This window comes from Scleropages formosus, chromosome 1, assembly GCF_900964775.1.
Source record: "Scleropages formosus chromosome 1, fSclFor1.1, whole genome shotgun sequence".
NCBI lineage: Eukaryota > Metazoa > Chordata > Actinopteri > Osteoglossiformes > Osteoglossidae > Scleropages > Scleropages formosus.
This window is the reverse complement of record NC_041806.1, coordinates 15,804,219-15,826,322: the sequence shown is the minus strand read 5'-3', so window position 1 is coordinate 15,826,322 and position 22,104 is coordinate 15,804,219. Positions and strand designations below refer to the sequence as shown.

The 22,104-nt window shown below is 42.8% G+C and overlaps 1 protein-coding gene across 1 annotated transcript in view; it reads right to left on the bottom strand.

Annotated features, from left to right (window-relative positions):
* adamts18 (ADAM metallopeptidase with thrombospondin type 1 motif, 18) overlaps window positions 1-22,104 on the bottom strand; it is a 108,934-nt gene that overhangs the window by 15,567 nt on the left and 71,263 nt on the right. The window contains exons 3-15 of the mRNA XM_029257545.1: window positions 20,352-20,586; window positions 19,334-19,533; window positions 17,924-18,007; window positions 15,310-15,469; window positions 14,705-14,810; window positions 11,987-12,124; window positions 11,414-11,567; window positions 9,911-10,006; window positions 9,451-9,599; window positions 6,005-6,177; window positions 3,323-3,453; window positions 2,961-3,084; window positions 2,109-2,353 (exon numbers count right to left, since the gene is read on the bottom strand). Of these exons, the coding sequence (XP_029113378.1) occupies window positions 2,109-2,353; window positions 2,961-3,084; window positions 3,323-3,453; window positions 6,005-6,177; window positions 9,451-9,599; window positions 9,911-10,006; window positions 11,414-11,567; window positions 11,987-12,124; window positions 14,705-14,810; window positions 15,310-15,469; window positions 17,924-18,007; window positions 19,334-19,533; window positions 20,352-20,586 (1,995 nt within the window). The remainder of the gene's footprint in view (window positions 1-2,108; window positions 2,354-2,960; window positions 3,085-3,322; window positions 3,454-6,004; window positions 6,178-9,450; window positions 9,600-9,910; window positions 10,007-11,413; window positions 11,568-11,986; window positions 12,125-14,704; window positions 14,811-15,309; window positions 15,470-17,923; window positions 18,008-19,333; window positions 19,534-20,351; window positions 20,587-22,104) is intronic.

The window sequence follows — 22,104 nt, the reverse complement described above, 5'->3', positions numbered from 1 at the left end:
GACAAGGACACGTTGTTTCGACAGAACACTGCGATTGAATTTCTAATGAAGGAGGAAATCCCCACAGCGGAGATTTCCACACAACTCCAGCATGCATATGGCAGGTGTGTGGGAGCTACCGGTGTCAAGTGATGGGAAAGCACTGTAAAAACATAAAAACTACCCATCAATGCAGCGGTGCTGCTCCAAGTACATACCTGAGGTGATTCCTGCCAAAAGCCATTAGAATAGGAATGAGCTCGTAGGGATGTGACAGAGTTTGAATTTGAATTCAAACACTGTTGAGTTTTGAGTTTTTGGCAGATCCGAAATCTGTCAAATTTTATCGAAGCTTTTTCGGCGGATATGAATTTGATGGGGAGAAAAGAAGTTAAAGCAACGCAGCTCATTATAAGCTTTATTTTACATGCATATGCGTTGCTGTCTGCAAGTCTAGGCGCACTTGAGAGAGACTGTTGATAATTCATGATTGTACAGTACTACATGTGCACCAGTATACACCTTTATATGTGAATTACTACTCAATGATTTGCGTGTATACTTGCATATCGATTACACAGTGAAGTGCAGTAGGCCTACTTTGCACACCATGTATATCATTGTGGTCTTTTGCGTAGCGTAAGATGATTTATATAAGTTCACTATAATCAACTTGTTTTGGGTTTTGAGTGGAAATACTCATATTGATATAAATGAATGCTTATATTCTTACTAATATTTACTTTGAGCATAAATCACTGCTTTTTGAATTGCCGAAAAGGATAATTTCTCCTGTGTGTAAAGCTGAAACCAAATAAATATTTATTTTTATCTTTTAATCGAGATGTGCATGTGAATTAGTAAAAATGATACTTTCCATTTTAATTTTCATTAAAAACTGAATCCGCGTTCGCATTTCTATGGATTTGTACTGATTCCAATCAGCTCCGTTACATCCCTAGTTGACTACTTTATACTCATTTTTATATGCACACTTTTGATTTGCATTCTTTCATATTTGTTTGAATAAGATATTCATTCCAGTGGTACTTTCTGTCACTCCTTTGTTGTACTTATGTTGTTGTAGCCTCCGCTAGTCCCCTTAGAGACAGATCAGAAAAATAGCAGTTTGAATTAGAGCAAATTTTATTTACGAATTGCTGGTATAAAGTTGGGGTGGCACAGCAGGCAGTGCTGCTGCCTCACAGCACCTAGGATGTTGTCAAATAGGTTCTGCTGCAACTAGTCTATTGGGAGTTTGAATGTCAGCATGGGTTTCCTCTGGATGCTCTGGTTTCCTACCACAATCCAAAGACATTTTTTTTGAGGTGGGCTGGTCACTCTAGAATGCCCATAGTGTGTGTGGCTACCCTGCGATTGACTAGGTACTGTCCAGGGTGTAATGTAACTACCCTTTCACCCTGTCCCTCTGGGACAGGCTCCGGACCACTGTGACCCTGACCTGGACAAGTGTTTAATGAAAGTGAGTGAGTGCAACTGAGTTCTACAACAGGGGGATTTTCAATTTTCTAAATCAGTGGGAAAAATGCACTGATCAGGAATTGGATTTCTTATAGAGAAGTAGGTGTGTAGATTTGACTGGCACATCTGTTGGTATCTTTATTGAACTCTACAAATAATGGGCTCCTTACTTTTGCTATGATGAAAATACTCAAATAGCACGTGACAGCACTATAGCAACAGGTGCAAAACAACCTAAACATCAGTGTTCTTCAATGAGAGTAATTTTAAGAAATACTGCTGCTGGGGAGACAGATATTAAATTTTTGAATGAAATGGTTTTTTTTATTTTGTGTAGCTGTGGCTACAGTATGCTCAATATTGTAGCCACAGCTACAGGTTGACGCACAATAAGTTGCAGCGAGTTTGACTGTCTTTGAAACATATATATCAGAACAGCCTAGTTGCACCAATATTTGATGCCACTAAGAAATAGAGGGTGGCGCCATTGCTCCATCTTGGATTCCCCAAAACATCCTTCCCCAGCCCCAACTCCTCTCCAAGGCTCAGTTCATCTGGGCTGAGTCCGAGAGTCATCTGCCAAGGCACCTGTCACCACCAATTCTCCAACAGATATCATGGTCAGAGGCAACAGAAAGAAGCCTTACTTCAAAGACCAGGGTCTCATTAGTCGGCCCCAGAGCGTACAAGCTCTCCGGTTCACTGAAGGCCCGCCGGTAGTGGAACATGGTCCCGGCAAACTGGAACTTTCCTGGCCAGTCCACGGTCCAGTCCCCTGTCAGATAGTATTTTCTCTTGAGGCTGCGGACAGCCAGATAGCTGTTGGAGACGTCCATTTCGTGAACGTGGATGCTCCTCGCCCCTGCTGGGATGGTGACAACTGGATAGTACTCTGTGGATGGAGAGTAGGAGAATGTGAATTGGGGCGTTTAAAAGTATTCAGACTCATGTAAGGCAGCTGATCATAGGTTTGAAGCCAAACTTTCCTGATTCTGTGAAGCTAAGTTTAAAGTAAACATAACATTTTAAAGATTTTTCCTAATGAGGCTAATTAATGCATGGGCTCATGGTCCAGATGTGAAAGTGGTGGGCAGCACGATGGCACAGCAAGTAGTGCTGCTGTCTCACAGCACCCGGGTGGTGAGAGAGGATGCCGGCTCGATCCCTGCTCAGTCTGTGTGGAGTTTGCATGTTCTCCCCATGTCTGTGTGGGGTTCCTCTGGGTGCTCTGGTTTCCTCCCACAGTCCAAAGACATGCTGTTCAGGTTCACCCATAGTGTGTGAGTGACAGAGAGAGTGTGTTCCACTGACTTATGGATGAGTGACCCATTGTAAGTAGTGTATCTAGCAGTGTAAGTTACCTTGGTGAATAAGGTGTGTGGGCTGATAACACTACATAGAGTTCAGTGGAAGTTGCTTTGGAGTAAAGCATCTGCTAAATAAATAAATGTAAATGTAAACAGACAGACACCCCCATCCTACAGATGGCCAAGTCATACCATTGGCATGATGCTGCTGCAGATAGTGGCCCTTGAGGAACTTGCAGGTGGAGTTGTCCCCTTTGCAGACACCACAAGCATCTAGGCTGGCCTTTGAACCCAGGACCTGGTCACATCCAACAGGCTGCCACCACACAAAGGGAAAACTGAGTAACTGAAGGAGCAGTGGGACTTGTTTTAATGTTTCTCATTGTCTAAGATCATAATATGAGAAATCGTAATGAGAGAAACTCTCTTTTCAGAAGGTCATCTCTGTATGCTTCATTTTTGATTGTCGCATGTTGGATTATGGTATGTTGGTCAGTCACGGCACCCATAATCCACACCAAATCCATTGTTTTGAGACTTTTGTTTCTGTGTACCTCACAAATTCCATCGATGCAAACATCAGTACTGTGGTCTGAGCAAGGTGTCCCGTCCTTCACTTTGCTTGACATGGCAAAGAAGAAGTCAAAGTCCTCTGCGATGCAGTACAACTTGCAGATGTCCTCATCTGTGGGGAACAAGAACCGTAACTAGCCTTGCAAAACGTAACAAGGGCCACTGTGGTCCATGATGGCCCATGTCACTTTTCTGGTTATTCCCCCCTGTCAGCAGAAGGTGTCTCTCCATTCCATGTTCATCCCAGCAGCCCAGGTGGTCGCCATGTGCTGCCATGTTTCCATACAGTGAAACCCAACCTGCTGCACTCCACAGCACACAGCTGTGCCTTTTACAACCAACAGGGTATGAATTACTTTAACAAGAACACGGCTCAAGCCTTTCTCATAATTACCGGAACAGTGCCATAGTAAAAATGTTGCCCTTATGGTACCTTTTGTTGAATCCCATGTAAGTAAAATTTGGGTCTGGCTTTGATGGGGAAGCTCTTCAGCACCATCTGCAGTCTCCACACATCAAAACCAGCTACTGGGAATGCTGGAAATCACTCTCTGGCAGCCCTGCCGTTGACAGCAGCAAGAGGTGAGGACCCTACTCAGCCAGACACTTAAGCACCAACTGAATCGGATCAATGGCGTTAATCTGCTCCCAGCAGCTGTTCATAACTGACATGCACACTCACTGAATGAAAACGAAAGATGTCTCAAAACCGATACGCTTCTTACAAATACACGGACATATATACAGTATATACACACATAAACATTTCTACAGTATTTTACACATGTTGCAATTAATTTTGTTTTTACCGGTAATCTGCGAAGGCCTGTAATTATGCCAGTGCAGTGGAGGAAGCCTAATAAAAATGAGAAAAATCCCTAAAGCTGCACATGACAAGCTGTTGCAGTCAAACTCCAATGATTGGGAATTTTTGTTCTGTTTATGACACCTTGGTAGAGATTCCATGTCACAATGTACTGCAGTTATTGATGTACAGGATCTTACACTACACTGGATCTTATGCTGTACTGGAAATCATCCTCTGCTCGAGTTAATGTCAGGAAATGGCCTTTTGAGTTCTCATTTTGCAAAGCTCTTTTCTGCAAAATTTGTTTAAAATACAAATGTTATATAGATATATGAAATTATTATTACTATTATTACTACTTTATGAATATAAATAAATTATTATTTATAAATTATTATTACTGGTTAATGGCAGCTGCAGTGGCGCAGTGAGTTGAACCGGGTTCTGCTCTCTGGTGGGTCTGGGGTTCGAGTCCCGCTTGGGGTACCTTGTGACGGACTGGCGTCCTGTCCTGGGTGTGTCCCCTCCCCCTCTGGCCTTACGCCCTGTGTTGCCGGGTAGGCTCCGACTCCCCGTGACCCCGTATGGGACAAGCGGTTCAGAAAATGTATGTGTGTGTGTGTATTACTAGTTATGCTGAACAGTGAAGCATGTGACACAGCAAAAAAATTTCAGGTCAATTAATCTCAAATTCAGATAACAAAATCTTAAACTAAAAGTAGGGGCCTCTGATAGTGTAGTGGTTAGCGCCGCTTCCTTTGGATCCAAAAGTTGCCGTTTAAAATCTCACCTACTGTCCTAAGTACCTTATGTAAGTAACAAATTACCTATAATTTGCATAAATGGGTAAATAATTGTAGGTAACTTCACACTGTAAGTTGCTGTGGAGAAAAGCATGAGCTAAATGAATAAAAGTAAAATTTGATGAATGTGCTGCTGTTTACGTAGCGTTAAAAGAGTGAGCGCCCCTGTGGAGAAAGCGAGAACACATATGTACGCATATGTAGTTTTGGGTGACAACTAGTGCCAGAAGATGGCTGTTTCTAATCCGATCTGGTCCTGCACTTAGACTGAGGTTAATTGTGTTTTCTTACTGCCCAGAACCTCAGCCTGTCCTTGGAAAGTGTGCCAAGATCCCAGGCCAAAGGGAGAACATATCAGATACAGACCCCAACTTGCCTCCCGTTAGATGACCTCTGCAAGTGGCTGAACAGTATTATCACTCCGCGGCCCCACCCTCAATGGACCGGCAGCGCTTAGTTTTGCCTGTGTTCCAGGGGACTTCTCAGGTTCCGCAGCAGTAAATCAGCCTCCCATCTCAAGCAGGTTGACAGCAGGAGAAGTTGCCTCAGGCCCCACCTCACCAGCCCTCTGACAAACTACTCCCCCCATCCTACCCCAAGTGGCAGCATGTAGCTACACGCCTCCTGCCATGATCTGTAGCACAAATTGCCCTCCCGAGCAAGGTCAAAACCTCGGTACACTGGGGTGCACTTTTTAGCGGTGCACCAGCACCAAGAGACGTTACTACTACGGTGTTTTCACTGCTTACATGACAAGAGCAATTGTGAGGATTTTCTGAGAAAGTACTTCTGCAAGGGAAATTACCCCACACAACTATGAGCAGAGCAACCACATACCAAGGCAAAGCTCTGTAACTTCAAGGCCCTTTGAATGAAGATGCACGGGGCATGATTTCCATGTTTTGCATCTTCCAGTTAATGAACTCTTCCACATGCATTGGTATTTCCTGCTTCTTTCTGGATATCAGCAGAAGTGTGTGCTGCGGAATCCTGGTAATGGCACTGCCGTAGCCTCTGTCATTACGGAATTTGGTGAATGTTGGATTGCCTACCTTCCACCTTCGTGTAGGGCTTCCACTTGTAGTACCACCCGCGGAAGGGCTTGCTGTTGTACTCAGCGCACTGCTGCGAGCGAAAGTCTACTCCACCGGGTGGGCATGGTCCGCCATTGCACAGCTGGTACAGGCGACCTGTGCCAGTACAAAACTTCCCATTGTATTGAGGCCTGTCAAGAGACGGTGTGAAGTTAATGAGATGAGTTTTGATAAACAAACTTTAAAAATGTCACAGTTCAGCTTCTTCACAGACCTAGAAATTACAGAGTTCAGTCATGTCTCCCTTCTAAGGTATCCACACCCCTGGGTGCAAAAGAGTAATTTTTAACCAAGTATTTTTGGTAATTTCATTAACATTTTCACTAAATATCTTGTATAGATTGCTTTTAATTGCTGCAGGACAGTAAAAGTCAGCAGCATGGGACAAATACAAGAGCTAGAGTTTTAAGAATCAACATTCGAGAAACCTGCCCTGGCAAGGAACGTATCCGCATCCTCTAGCCTGCGGCAGCAGTGGTGCCAGACTTTGCAAGGCACACCGACAAGTCTAAGGAGAGCCAACTGGAAGGGTTTCAACTGTGCAACCACAAAGCAAACAGCTTTGTTCATAACTCAGCCCTGTGGACTGCAGCCAAATTTCACTGTAGGATAGTTGTTAGCAGCTACTATATTACCTTACATTGTGTTTGGGTATAAAGGCATTCACAATTTTTACCAAGAGCGAAAATCTGGCTGTCATACTGCAGCAGGTCCTTTCAATTTAAGAGTAGGGTAATATTTACGGAAATCAATAGATGGGTACAGGAGTGTTGGGATAACTATTCGGATAGAAGCCATCTTATTGCTTCAGAACTTTTCTGAAAAACTTGTTTGTGATGTCGCTTGTACCAGAGTGGGGAGAAATCTGGGCACAGGATCAAAGTCTGATCCAATTACAACTCATGCAAGGAGACATATGGGCCCATATGTTAAAGCACTTTCAAACTGGGTTGGGGAAGACGCAGGCTCAGCATTGCTGGGACTCCGGCATAGGATTCAGGCTCGATGGAGCAGAACAAGGCATGCACTGTAATTTACACTTGGTTCATTCAAACAGACTCACTGTGACAAGCAGCATGCTGTCAAAAGCAAAAGGAAGGAAAAGAATTGACACATTCCATGTTGTAGAGGAGCCAGTCTCTAGGAAAGACACTGAAATTTTCAGGTCATTTTTCCTCATCATTTAACAGTTCTTGTCTATGCTGGCAATAAACCATGCCGAAGATGCTTTATTGTCAACCTTCTTGTCTTCCAGCAGGACTTATAAACCCTCCGCCATGCACTGAGGTCTCACAGCAAGGCACCAATCTACACCCTGCATATCCTGAGGTCACTAACCAGATCATTGACAACGTCCTTCTAAAGTGCCCCATGGTTAGCTACTTATAACACATAGTATGTCTAGCTGAGGTTTTTCTCCATCTACATTCGTAATCAAAAATGTTAACTTTTTTCAAATTCTCCAATTTGATCATCTAGAGTGGATATACTGGTGCAGCTGAAATGTGGCAAATGAACTGCATGTAAAAATTTAACATGTTCCACCCTCTATTGTTGTGTAGCTATGTGAAATTGAATATCAGTTTCCCAGAATGCAGTCTTATCCAGACCAAACCAGTGAAGGTTTATTCCCCGAGCCTTGTGTTCTAGGTTCTTTCCAGCTCCATCTGTGTCCCAGTGTAGGTCGAAAGCCGCAGAGGCAGTCCTCCAACACCTCTATGGCTGACACTCGGCCCCGCACAACAGAACCTACAGCTGTTCTGGCTGACCTGTGCCTCCTCACTCCATCAACCAGCTGCTTTTTCACTTCCCAGTTCACACTGGGGAGGAAACACATGACATTCCATTCCCAGTCTCCATTCTGGTCGGGTCATATAGTAAAAAACATGTATGTACTGAATGAATTCTGTTGACTTGTTTTGTGAAATGGGCATTTTTCTCTTTCCACCGAACTGTTGGAAGGGTTAATTTAAAGACTTGAATGATCGCATCTAAATCTAAATGCAACCTCTAATAATGCTGCATGAAGACCCCACATTCATCATCAGAAAACAAAGGTCAAAATATATACTGTTACAACATACAGTACTTTAACATATCTTTGGCAATCATAAAAATCTATTGCCATTTTTTGAGGCATAGTAAAATAGAAGGATCCAGAAATCTCTGTAGAAGTACAGATGATGAGACTGAGGTTATCATACTTCGGACACATCCTGACAACATTGGATTCTCTTGAGAAGATGGTAATGCTTGGAAAAGTCGGAGTTAAAGGAAGAAGAAAACAAACAGGGATGGACTGGATGGATGGATGGACTCAGCAACCGTGATAATGGACATACCGCTTTGAACACTGAAAACACAAGTGAAAGACAGAAAATTCTGGAGGAACTCTATGTATGTAGTTGCTAAGTATCAAAATGTATAGAGAAACAACAATGCTAAGTAAAAGGAAAGAAACTGGTAATGTAACCTTGGAGCAGTTTGTGGGTCAAAGGTCAAGCTGGGATTCTGCTACTTCCCTCTGCTTTTTGGACATTTCCTTTCAGGTTTTGGTTGACTATACCGCTAGGGCCATACTGCCTGGTTTCTGCTATCTTTCAGCCACCATTCAAAAGAATTTTCTTTCATGAATAATATTTATTGAATGATCGCTAAATTCCAAAAATTGTTGGTGTTGATGAAGTTCATGTCATGCAACTTGAAAATGGCCTGATGTAGTACCCTGTATATTCTGCAAGAAACAAATTGCTTCAGGATGTTCAAGAGGTCATCTAGGAGCACTTATCTTACTTGCCAAGTCTAGTTCTCTCAGCTGAACGATCCGGAAGCCATGTTGTGATTTCATTGGTTAAATCTACAACATTTCACAATAACAAAGCAATAAAAGTTCACTCCAAGAAACTGTAGGATGTCAGTATGTTAACACCTGATGAAGATCCCCTATTTTGGCCAAGGCCAATGTCAGTCTTAACCTGCCTTACTTATGAGATGTTGTGCAGGTCACAGCGGATGTTATAGGCCACAGTGGTGAAAGATGCATTTTTGTGACTTGATGGTTATGTGAGGGAAAACCATAGACTACTTCAGGCAACATTCCTAAACCGGTGAGGAATGAGTGAATGATTCAGCAACTGCATCACGTGGGAGAATAACATTAGCCCGGCGCTAGGCCTAATGTTGCACATGTTTATTATGCTTTTTATATAGTAGTGTTATAGCGATTTACATTGTTCACATTTTAAGCTCGGTTTATGAGTGCAGCCAAATCCTTAGAACTCTTCCCCAAACATGAACTGACAACCTTCTGGTCATCACTCCAAGACCACTACCACATACCACTAGTATGTATAATGTATGGACTGCCACGCTAACTACACAGCAACATAGTGAACTCACTGTACCTTGGGCTGTTGCAAAACCGTTCCTTGTACCTTACACCTCCGCCACAAGTGCGGGAGCAGTCAGACCACCTGGACCACTCGGACCACTGTCCGTGGATTGCCTTTGGACCATTATCCCCGAACTTGACACACTGGCCCCTCCGGCACCACTGCTCAGAACAAAGAAGAGAATGATGTCAGCTGTGACCCGATCGCTGTACTGCTTCCCCACCCCATCCCTCACCTGGCCCCCTAGGGGTTCCTGCTCTGGAACTGTACCCAGTACCACACCTGGAAACTAGGGGTTTTACTGTGCCAAACCACCCCATCTTACACCATTGATCCCAAACACATACATACACACAGATACATACCACAAACACATTGCCATCTTGCACCCCTTCAGAAATGGAAAGGTCTATGAAGATGCTAGACAAAATGCTGATATTGCTCTTAGCAGTTTTTGGAGGGGGGTGCTCACCATGTCTGCCCCACAGATGGTTCCCTCTGCAGCTGGCATGAACTTGGTCTCACATCTGTGCCCTGTGCGGTGGCACCACAGAGACTTGCAGATGTCCTGCGTGGGAAGAGAGATACGGCATCTGTCTGCAAAATGAGATCCCTGCAATTTGGCTGCAGCACATTTCTACGGCAGCCCTGGGTACAAACCATAACAGTCCAGCAGAGAGCCTCTCAGTTCTTTGCATTGAGAAGGTGAGACAAAGAACTGGTAACTGCATATGCTTATATTAATTCATTTCTGCAAATAAATTTTCTTACTAAATCTGTTTTTCTAAAACAAAGGCCACAGTTTTACAGTTTACTTTGTGTTTATACATTTGAAAAAACTTCAATCTTCAACCCCAATTAATAGACAAACTTTTTTTAAATTTATGCGATGCTTTTCTCTAAAGCACCTTACACTCTTAAGCTACTTAAAACGACTTACGGTGTTTTTTAAACCAAAGCAATTTGCTCAAGGGTACTACGTTAGGAGGTGCTATTCAAAGCAGGATCCTTTGAATGGAAGGTGGAGCTCTAACCACTATGCTACATGTTTACCACAGTAGCTGGTACAATGGCAGATCTTCACTGTGGACTTTACCTGACATTTTTTTATCCTTGAAACCAGTCCCATGAACATCATGGTACCTGCTGCCCTTGTAATTTTTCATGTAGAACTTATATATTAATAAACAGACATTTCAAAGCGCAGCATAGTGTGTAAGAGACTGGACTGCTGCCCAGATATATAAATTGTTGCATTGTGATGCGCCATGGATTCAAGCCACGCCGGGCCGGCTGGCCCTGTCTACTGCCCCTACCGTGCTAATCCAACCCCAGGAGGGGCTCCCTTCCACCGAGTGCCCGGCTGAGTAAGAAAGCCTCGCTAATTAGGCTCCCCCCACAACACAATGCTGCCAGGAGTCCGGTTCAGCGCTGCGATGGCCCATCCCTTCTAATTAAGACCCATAAGTGCTTGAGCCCTGAGCTGAGCTCTCAAAGAGGGCCAGGGTCGGAGTTCACACACAAAAGAGAAGCCCACAGTTTGCTTCACCCCGAAACAAGGCGGGCCGGTCTTTTCAAGCAAGGCTCTTCCTGACCTCATTATTATTCATAAAGGATTAACGTGTCAATAAACAGGAAATTATCGAATGGATTCCCTGTCATCAAAAGTTTACAGTTGCAGCCTGTAGAACAGTGACCTACTGTAGTACTCTTAAGCACCGGCTGGTACTCAACATGATTTACATATATTCAGCTGCACATATGGATTTTACAAAGTGTTACTACGTAAATCTCTGAGGATAAATACAAGGGTTGAAGTTTTTTTTTTACATCACAAACAAGGCAACCTCTGTAACTCAAAGAGATGTGAACAATCCTGATCTAATTGGCTCTTCCTTTCCAGACCCACCTCCTGCTTGGCAGCCCCACCCACACTTCACCTCCCTCTTGCCGAATAAATTACAGAGTGAGTTACCTTCACAAAGTCCAGGCTGCACAGTTTGGCTCGGGACCCAAACTGCCATTTGCACTGAGTGTTAGCATCATACAGCTGACCAGGAAGTTGCTCAGGGAACTTGTATTGTCCCACCTGCTTGGGCTCATCCACCAGACAGGAGGCCTGAGCTGTACTGTAGAGAAAAGACACTGGTCATTATTCCGTGAGGCTACACTAACACAGTGTCCGCTCTGTCATTCGTCATCACAAACAACAGCATAAATAAACATCAGTCTGCTTTCTGACATCCAGATGCCTGACAAGCTCAACAGCGGGATTATGCACGTGACAAACAACGTATTATGAATTATGATGATAACTGATGGAGGGACAATGAGTAAAGATGTATCTGATGAAGCAGGTTGATTACATTTTTGTAACAGAGATGTCTGTATGGAGAAAGAGGTGTTCATATAATGAAACTCCCAATGGAAGGACCACACATACTACAATTGTGTGAAAGTGTACAACAGAAGGAACCTTTGGTCCATGAAACAGGTATTAAGTACAATGGACACTAAGACAAATGTTTCTGAGCCTGACGGTGTTTACCTGAGAAAACGGCTAAGGTACTGGCGGCTGCAGGCAGACCAGGAAAAGACGCCGTTGTTCCCAGCCAGCGTCGGTGACATGATGTTTCCCTCAGCCTTCCTGCAGGGGTTTCCCTCGCCGTCATGAATCATCCCGAAACTTGTTGCAGGAGATGTCAAAAAAGAGAACAAGCTCATCATTTTACCATTACATTTAATCATTTATCAGACACTTTTCTCCAAAGTGACATACAACTCTGAGCAATCAAAGGTGCCTCAACATCAGAGGAAGAGGTATAGATGCAGACCCCCGATTCTTGAAGCACAGTTTGTCTATGACTGCTGCTTTTGCCAGTGCACAAGTAGCCACATATAGCATACAGAAGTGCTTTTTTCAACATATAGTGAGAGTAGTGAGTGTAGTGACAGTTTAAGAAGCAAATAGGAAATCAGGAGGGAAGTGGGTCTGAATGAGATGGGTTTTGAGACCTTCAACTGCTCAGAGTAAGACAGGGAGTTCATTCCACCATACTGGAGCCCGAACCAAGAACCACTGGGTTTTTCATTTTAGATCACTTGTGCGTGGGACCATGGATCAGCCAGAGATGGTGGAATGAAGCAATCTGGCTTGAGCACACAGAGTGAACAGGTCCTCCAGGTGTTAGGCAGCAAATCTGATGCTGATCTTACAGCCCATAGTCATAGTCTTGAACTTGATAAGTGCAACTACAGAAAGCCAATATATTTTCTGCTATATTGTGTACGTCTTTCTTGTCTCTGTCTTCATATCCTTGATGAACGCAATCATTGTGGTATGATTTTAACTCAGTGCTATTGTCATTTTATTCTCAACCACATAAAAATCACTTGAATTGAAGGCACAGGCTACTGACAAGTATCTGTAAATCAGGACTCAAGCCTTCAAGAAGAATATTAATGTTACCAATTAAGGTGCTTATTCTCCCTCACCATTCCTACAATACCAGTCTAATGTTTAATCTGACCTGGGAATTGCAACAGAATCTTAGGAAGATGTGGTGCTTCATTTCCAGATTAAACTTGTCAGCCGAATGCCTCCTGAAAAACCAAATTTCTAAGTGTACTCAAACTTTTTGAGAAGTTGTTCCACAAGTTTTGCAGTGCCAGCAAAACTCACAAGTGTGCCATGAATTGTGCTGATACCCATGTGCAACTGATGATATTTTATCTTGGATACAGTTTGTAAAACAATTAGCACAGTCCAAAAACCACTCTCTGAATTGACCAAAGTAATTAATCCATTGCAATTTACATGTATTCTGACATGTTACCACTAAACCCCTTTACAAACAGGCTACTTCTACTTTGCATTGAGTAAATGCTAATCAGATGTGGAAAAAGGTGAAAATTTTGGACCAAAATCTCAGATGTTAAATCACAGGACTCTCATCTCAATGGTAACTCATAAACAAAACATGATTGTCCTAATCCCTGTGGATGTTTTTCAACATAGTCAAGGATTTGATGACAAAGTGCATGTCATCAAGTCTGCACTGCTCTGAATGCAGTTCATCTGTTTCGCTTAACCCATCTTCGATTTCCTTTTGTTACTACGTTATAGATATCAGACCACAGCTGCCCATGACAGATTTTAATTCCATCCCAGTTTCTGGGAAAATAGCAAAGAAGGTTGCCCATATTCTTCACTTAAGAGCAGAAAACCGAAGCTGGATTGACTACCTGTACACAGATTTAAATACCCAACAGCCAACATAATTTACTGGTGGCATTTAAAATATCTTTTTACAGGCATGTAAAAGCAAACACTTGTCAGAGTGGTAAATTAGAGTACACTTCACTCTTGTGTAACTGGAGGGAAAGGGGGTTCTGTACATGCAGTGGACTGGTCATTGCAATTTATCATGCATGCAATTTTTAAAATAATTTTGACATGAAAGTAATCTTGTGCATAAATTTTGCAAAACAGCACAATGTGGCAAAATAAGACATTAAAATAGAAATTTGTATAGTAATTAACATTAACATTATTAAAGACAACGGTAATAAATTCTGTACTGTAATGTACATCTTGAAATTGTACAATATGTTTTGAGCAGTATCACTGAAAAGCACTTGACATTTAAATGTTGTTTTTTTTTTACAATTTGGGTTTCATTGTACCAATGTAGTAAGTGCTCAAGAGACAAATTAATAATGATCATAATGTCATGTTGGAAGATGCCGCAGTGCTTACAACACATCCTTAGCAAACTGGCATACAGTAATAAAATATCTTTGTTATTAAAAGCTTTATGTAAGTAGATCACCTCAAATGTTGAAATTAAATGATTTCTTAACACTATGTGTTTCATTTGATTTTTTTTACACACACACACACACACACACACACACACATTGTCTGAACCGCTTGTCCCATACGGGGTCACGGGGAACCGGAGCCTAACCCGGCAACACAGGGCGTGAGGCTGGAGGGGGAGGGGACACACCCAGAATGGGACACCAGTCCATCACAAGGCACCCCAAGCAGGATTCGAACCCCAGACCCACTGGAGAGCAGGACCCGGCTCAACCCACTGCACCACCGCGCCCCCCCTGATTTTTTTTTACATTTTTTCAATTTTTTTTTTTTTTTGGAAAATATGCTACAAAAATAACATTGTGACCCACTCAAGTGTCCCACAAAGTCTGGTCATGTGTGGATGAACTGTATATTGTCTAATGGAGAGCAGCGTCGACATACTTGTGTCCAGATTCATGGGCTATGGTGAAGGCGAGGCCGAGGCCCGTGTCCTCATTTATTGTGCAGCTTCGGTATCTAGAACACATACCACTAATTGGAGCAAAACCTGCAGTGAGAGAAAAGGAACAGTGAAGGATACAGTGAATACAGGTAGAGCTCCTGCACCATGCATGACTGAGTGACGTAGAGTATGCGTCTATCCAAAGATGCTCATCGTACTAGTAGCTTAAAGTTATGTGCACATCACCCCTCTACATAAGCATGATTCAGGTAGGTACCGTTGTCTAGGGTACAGTATAAGGGATCCAAGAAGGACCCTAAAATTAATGAAAATGCTACAGCTCCTCTCTTTAAGATAACGTGAAAAATTCACAGCTGCAAGTCTCTGAAAAGTGTTTTGCACAGCAAGAAGTATGCAGAGTATGAAGGAATGTACTTTGAAAATGAAAGGTCCCCAACCACAAGGAAACTTCAGATGTGTAATGACAGGTGTAGTGTCAAATCTTTTCAACCAACCCTCGTACATGAAACTAAACGTAGGAGATTGGCTGATGGACACTTTAAAGTTTGTCTCCTGTTGGGCTGCCAACCCACTGAGCCCTCACCCAGTGTGTCACAGGGTTCATTCTTCCAAGAGCAGATATCCAGGCCCGTCAGTAGCACGGCGTGGTCGTGCCGCTTCCCGTTCTTGCCCACGAGGCCTGACTGCCACTGGCAGAAGCTGTTAAGGGACTGGTCTGCATGGTGGTTTATGGTCAGGCCCAGCTGCCACAGGATGAGAAGGGATTAGAGGAATGGGAATTATAGGTATATGCACACTGACAGTAGCATTGGCATTTCGCCTATAGCCAGATGTCATTATCGGAGCACTAGCGTAAGCATACACCTAGATTTTTTAAAGAAATGGGAATCACAAGTGTAACAATAACATTAGCATTAGCACACACCCATAAGTGCTAAAACAAGAGTTCACATAAAGTGTAGACTTGTCATTAGTAAACACAAAGAAGAGCTAAAGGAAATTTCAGGAAGACTGAGGGCACAATTACCAGTAGTATATGTTTACCCCGCTTTGCTAAGCTGAGCAGGAACACCAAGCATATAGTATTAGTATTAGCATTATGTTGATGGTGTCTAGAATAATAATTTATGGAGTTCAGATTCTAGATCCTTTCTCAGTTCCTGCAACAATCTGAAGTTGACCCTTGAACAACACAGGTTTGAACTGCATGGGTCCACTTATACATAGATTTTTTTTCAATATATAGATTGGAAAATTTTTTGGAGATTAGCAACAATTTGAAAAAACTTGCAGACGAACAGCGTAGCCTAGAAATATCGAACAAATTAAGAAAAAGTTATGTATGTCATGAATGCATAAAATGTATGTAGATACTAGTCTATTTTATCATTAACTACCATAAAATATACACGTAATATGTATACAGGCAGTCCCCGGGTTACAAACGTCTGACTTACGTACAACCCATAGTTATGAACCAACCCCTTACTGACCGGAAGTTAATTTTTTTGTCACCCTTAAGTAACAATCAAATGAAAACTTCATAATTAAGCCTATTATATAAAAAATTTGAGTTACTGTACATACAATGGTTTGTACTAACAAACGGGCGTTACTTTGCGACATGCATCAAAGCATTGGCGTCTACAGTGGTTTGTCGGCTCGTGGGTGGGGAGCGTAAGCCCGAGGTAGGACAAAGACTTCCTTCTTTTCAGTCAGACGACGTTGCTGTTACCAGTGTCTCTTGTGTGACTGTATTTGGCTTTAATTTTTTTGCTTTTACCCTCCTAACCATGGCACCAAGGCGTAAATGTGATGCATCCAAGCAAAGGAAAACGATCACGATTGAAACTAAAGTGGAAATAATAAAGAGAAAGGTGAAATGCCAACGGACATTGGACAAGGGAACATTAAAGTTTCTTTAACGTTTTGCACGCACACATGCACGAACACACACACACACACACACACACAGACACACAAACACACAAAGACTCTCTCAGAGAGCACTCGGCTATAAAAGACACTTCTCAACCTCTCCCCATTTGTGGAATCTCAGCCCAGACAACCGTCCCCTCTGCGTTCTCAAACCTACCTCGCTTTGCTCTTCCAAGTCCTGTCCCTCATCATTCCACATCTCTTTGATAACGACTGCCCGCCTTGTCCCTCGACCATGATTTTGGATCCTCGCCTCTGTTCACTTTGTCGCTTGATTGACTGACCATTCACCAGTCCCTGACCACAAGAACTTGACTAGTCTTTTGATCTGAATAAACAGTCCTGCACTTGGGTCCAGTCTCCTCCGTGTCCTCTGTTCATCTTGACAGTAGTAACATTTATTATTATTATCTCTATGTCCCTCTCTATTATAAATATTGTAGTTACACTTATTACACTTATTATTATTATTGTTATCATTATCATTGTACTGTATTACTATCACTACTGTAGTGTTATATTAAAGATCTTTTAGTGTATCCGGAAGTGTTTCTTTAATGTTTTTTATGCATGGAAAGCTACACGATATACGATATACTAAAGCAAACATTTGATAAACTAACTGTTCCGACTTATGTCAAAATCCAACTTAAAGACAGACTGAGGTCACGGAACTTGTTTGTAACCCAAGGACTGCCTGTAACATCTACAGTGTTTTGTATCATATAGGACAATATTGATGTAGGTACTGACAGACAGACAAACAGACGATTCATCTTGTAAACAGACGAACGCAAACGTTACAGTATCAATAAATACATTAGATTACTGTAAAAGTATTTTCCTTATGATTTTCTTGATAACATTTTCTTTTCTGTAGCTTACTTTATTGAAAGAATACAGTGTATAAAACATATAATACACAAAATATGTGTTAATCAACTGTTTATGTTATTGGTAAGGCTTCCGGTCAACAGTAGGCTATTAGTAGTTAAGTCAAAAATTATACGTGGATTTTTAACTGTGCGGTGGGTCGGCGTCCCTAACCCCCGCGTTGTTCAAGGGTCAATTGCATTATGTTAACATGGGTGTTACTACCTTGACAAGCCTAGCACCCTGTGCTTTCAGGATAGGTTCCAGACCACCATGACCCTGATTTAGACGAGCAGTTACTGATAGGGTGTGAGTGTGGGTGAGTGAGTAAGTGAGTGAGTGAGTAATATGGGTATTCCTAAGTCATTTTTATCAGCGTTGCTTACTGGGTCTTCCTCCAGAAGAAGCAGACTGACAACCACGATGTTGATATCAGTGCCAATAGTGCCATCTTTGAAAAGGCTTGAGACCTGTAAAAATTGAGACAAGCACCAGCAATTTTAAAAATGACTAATCCAGGTGTCCTCTGTCACAAGGACCTTATTCTTTCCTGAAAAGAGTCCAAGAGTGTGTAAACTGGGAGGTCCTTTCCCATTTTTTTTAAATGGGGAAAAAAATTATGTGTTCCTGGGCTTTACAGACATGCCCAGATATTTCCACAAATACACTCCAAACACTAAAAAAAGAGTCTCAAGAAATAGTAATTAAAACATTAGGATGATAAGATATTAAAAATAATTAAGAACGAAATAGAGTAAATTAGGGCACGTACAATACATTTATATTTACTCACCAAGCAGACGCTTTACACCATTTACATTTACATTTCAGAGAACAACACAAAAAGTTAATTAAATCAACAGAACAAGAGATTTGGATGCAGGCATGATTTTCGAGCACAGACAATTTGTCACATATCACCGTATAAACCAGGATACATTACAAGAGCAGCAGTATATAGGCTTCTCCATTATTAAACACACACATTTTCAGAACCGCTTGTCCCATACGGGGTCACGGGGAACCGGAGCCTACCCGGGAACACAGGGGCGTGAGGCCAGAGGGGGAGGGAACACACCCAGGACGGGACGCCAGTCCGTCGCAAGGCACCCCAAGCGGGACTTGAACCCCAGACCCACCGGACAGCAGGACTGCGGTCCAACCCACTGCGCCACCGCACCCCCCATTATTAAACAAATTTTTCTTAAAAATTCTAAAACTTAAGAAATTTTTATCGAGCACTCATGAGATGAGAGGAGAAGTGAATCAGAAGATGTGAATTATGAGACCCCTCTTAAATGTAGAAAGGTACGTGAACAAAAAACATTTTAAAAAAATTAAAGAAAAACATTTCCGGAAACTACAATAAAATAACTTTAAAAGCAATGCAAAATGGAAAGAAAAGGCTTTCATGTGTTGTTTAAAAGTCTGTGCCTCATTGGCTCATGTTTTCTATATTATCGGGAGGGAGGTCTATCTCAAACACCAGAAAGAAGTACCTATCACCGGGAACAGTCAGTCTGTATAGTAAAGGTGTATAACCTTCCTTAGGCCGTTCCCCTGAAAATCTGTAAACAGGTTGTACAAATACCAGGGTATACTTGTATTTTGAATTTATATTTAAACATTACAGGACAAGGTAAACTAATAATGTAGAGGATTGTCTTGGGATTTTTTGCATTATACATTCATACAGTCTTTGAGCTGCTGAAGCTGACTGGTATCCCAGAGATGTATAACCACTTCACACACAAACTCCACACCCGTGAGTCGAAGTTTCCCCAGTTCCATCTCACCATGTTCATGACAGTCAAGACGTAGGTGGTGACATTCTCCCTGCCATGCTTCTCCAACATTTTGCGATCAGCCACCACCAAAGTTTCCACATTCAGCCCACCCGCTTGGGCTTGTGGGATAGGGGAGCGCCTGGATCGTCCCTGTCCAGCAAACTCGTCGTCCCCACCCGGTAAACCCTCAACAGGGGGCTTGGGAGCATCTAGGAGATCAGGGAGGAAGGAGACAGAGAGAGGTGTACATTGGAAAGCGGCTCATCTGAAGGAAATTTCCAACAGGAGCCTCCTGGGGGGTGTTGAGAGATCAGGATACACTCCTGATGACTCACTTCGCACAGGCTTTCCGCACATTCATTCTCATGTGCCAGATAATCCCTCCAGCACAATGCGACTGCCCAGGCATTATTTACCAAAACAAAGATGTATATTTATACCTGAGAAGCACAGCTCAAAATGTGCACAATTATGAATTACTTTTCATATCCAGTATCACGCTTGACCTGCGGTTCATTACAGCCTGACATGACAGAGCATGACGGAAAGCAACATGTGATGATAAAAGCATGCCGTCTTTCAAGTTACAGGATCTCCATAAAAACTTTAGAAGGCTGTCATGGTGAATGTAATGACAGGTGCCTGCTGTAGCAGAGCTTTTCTTTGTGCATGTATAGAGTCAAACATATCACATCCCAGGGCTTTCACCACTCTAATTTAAAAACGTTCATATTTACTTATGTAGTTGGCAATTTTCTCCAAAGCAATTTACAACATTTAGTTACAATGACTTACATATCTTTTACAGTAGGGTTTTTTTGCTAATTTGATAATAAGGATCCTACCTAATCCTATTTCCTCCTCAAGGGTACTACAGCAGGAGGTGGGATTCAAAACTGGGTGGAAGTTGCACTGAAATCAACTAGAGCACCCCATTAATCCCTGAATTCAGACACAAATTTAGCACCAAAATGAAATTCTCCTGAATAAGTAAAGGCAAGGTAAGGCATTAAGTTCCCTTACATACATTGCTTGCGACGTCCACAGAAGTGTTGTCTCTGAAGCTTCCCGTGCTGACGGAGGTGGTGGTCTTGGTCCTGGGGGTGCACACGGAGGTCTTTATGGATATAGAGCTCCGCAGAGCGCTTGTACAGCACATGTGGATGATGCCCACTGGGGGTGCTGTAGTTGTGCGCCATCGTCAGGTGTTGTGGCAGCGGGGTGATGAAAAACTCTTCGTCCATTGTCCGAATTAAGCCCGACTGGGGGAAAATGACGAAAAGAGACTGGTGGTAGGAAGGTCAACTGATGACTGGTCTGTGATGAGTAGCATTATGATGGCAAGTTGATATCACAGAACACTAAAACAATGACCAGGGGTTATGAGGTCAAACCCCTCTGAGACAAATCCTTAATCTCAGTCACCAAAAAAAACATAAGTACAGAGGTAAACTATGCAGGTTGCCATGGGTATCTATCTATGCTGCACTAAACAAATGACCGAAGACAACATTAAGGACGTGCCATGTCGGGAAGCAAAGCCATGATTTCGAAAAATAACACTGGACCACTTTGCGTGGATGATTCTCACATATTTATGAAGCTTTCTTGTTCCAGACTATACATTGCAGACAAAGAAAAAAGAAGACAGGAGACATTACTCTTGAGAAGGAAAAAAAGTGATGTAAAAGCATTTAAAACAAAAGCTTTGGGACTCGCTGGCTTTTAATTAAACAGGCCTTTTGGTAGCGATTCCCAGACACTGCGCGGAAGAGGGCAAAGGCACTGACAGGAAAGAAAGGCAAGTTGATACACCCTTTCAGAGTCTTGGCTGCCTCTGAAAACACACTTCCACTCGGGGTTATTAATCATTTTGTGGTCTCGCTCGGCCATCAGGGCATCTGTGAAAAAGGCGGGATCAAATCAGGCAGCAAAGCGAGCACTGCCGCACCTGAATCTGCTTAAGTTCGCATGTCGGGATGGGATTTCCATGTCTGGAGCGACCTCGTGGGAGAGCTCTATCAGCAATAACTCAGCGCTCCTGCTCAGGGGGGTCCGCCATTGGTTTCTGTCATGTTAAGGAGCCGTCACGGTGACAGACAGTGCCTGTTCTCGCCTGGACTAGTGAGAGCTGCTTTTTTACTCCGCTGTCTTTGGGATTTTCTGAATGAAGATGGGAGGGTGGGTCAAGTGGGACATTTCCCGCTGATGAATGGGGAGGGAGTTCAGGGGTCACGGGACTCTTTTCACCGCATCATTCTGCCCCACTCTTTAATCTGGGTTTAATCAATATTGCTGTGTTGTTATGGGAGGGCTTCGTTTATCCTTATTCATTAAAGTGTTTTACCCCTTTTTTTACCCCAACAGCATTCATGCCAACACAGGAGGAGAGAAACCAGGCACGCAACTCAATTCATAGACCTGGAGGGACAAGTCCAGGTTCCCAGCTCCTTTGCTCCACCAAGGGCTTAGAAAAGAAGATCCATCAAGGCAGTTGAATCTGGTCATCAGTTGCCTGAGTGGAAAAAAATCCGTACAGTCAATCCTCCTTTTCCTTCTTGCTGTACAGTAACCCTCCATTTCACAGACAATTTCATTTAACACCCCACCTTTAACTCATGAGGCCCTTCTTCACATTTAAGAAGAGTGAATTTGAATTTTGCTCTCCTTCAGAAAGAGGAGCGGTGCCAGACCAGAGCCACCATGTGGTCTTCTTCTCGGTTATAGTTTGGCTGTATAGTTAGAAGCTGCATTAATTTGTGAACCTCCATCAACCCTTT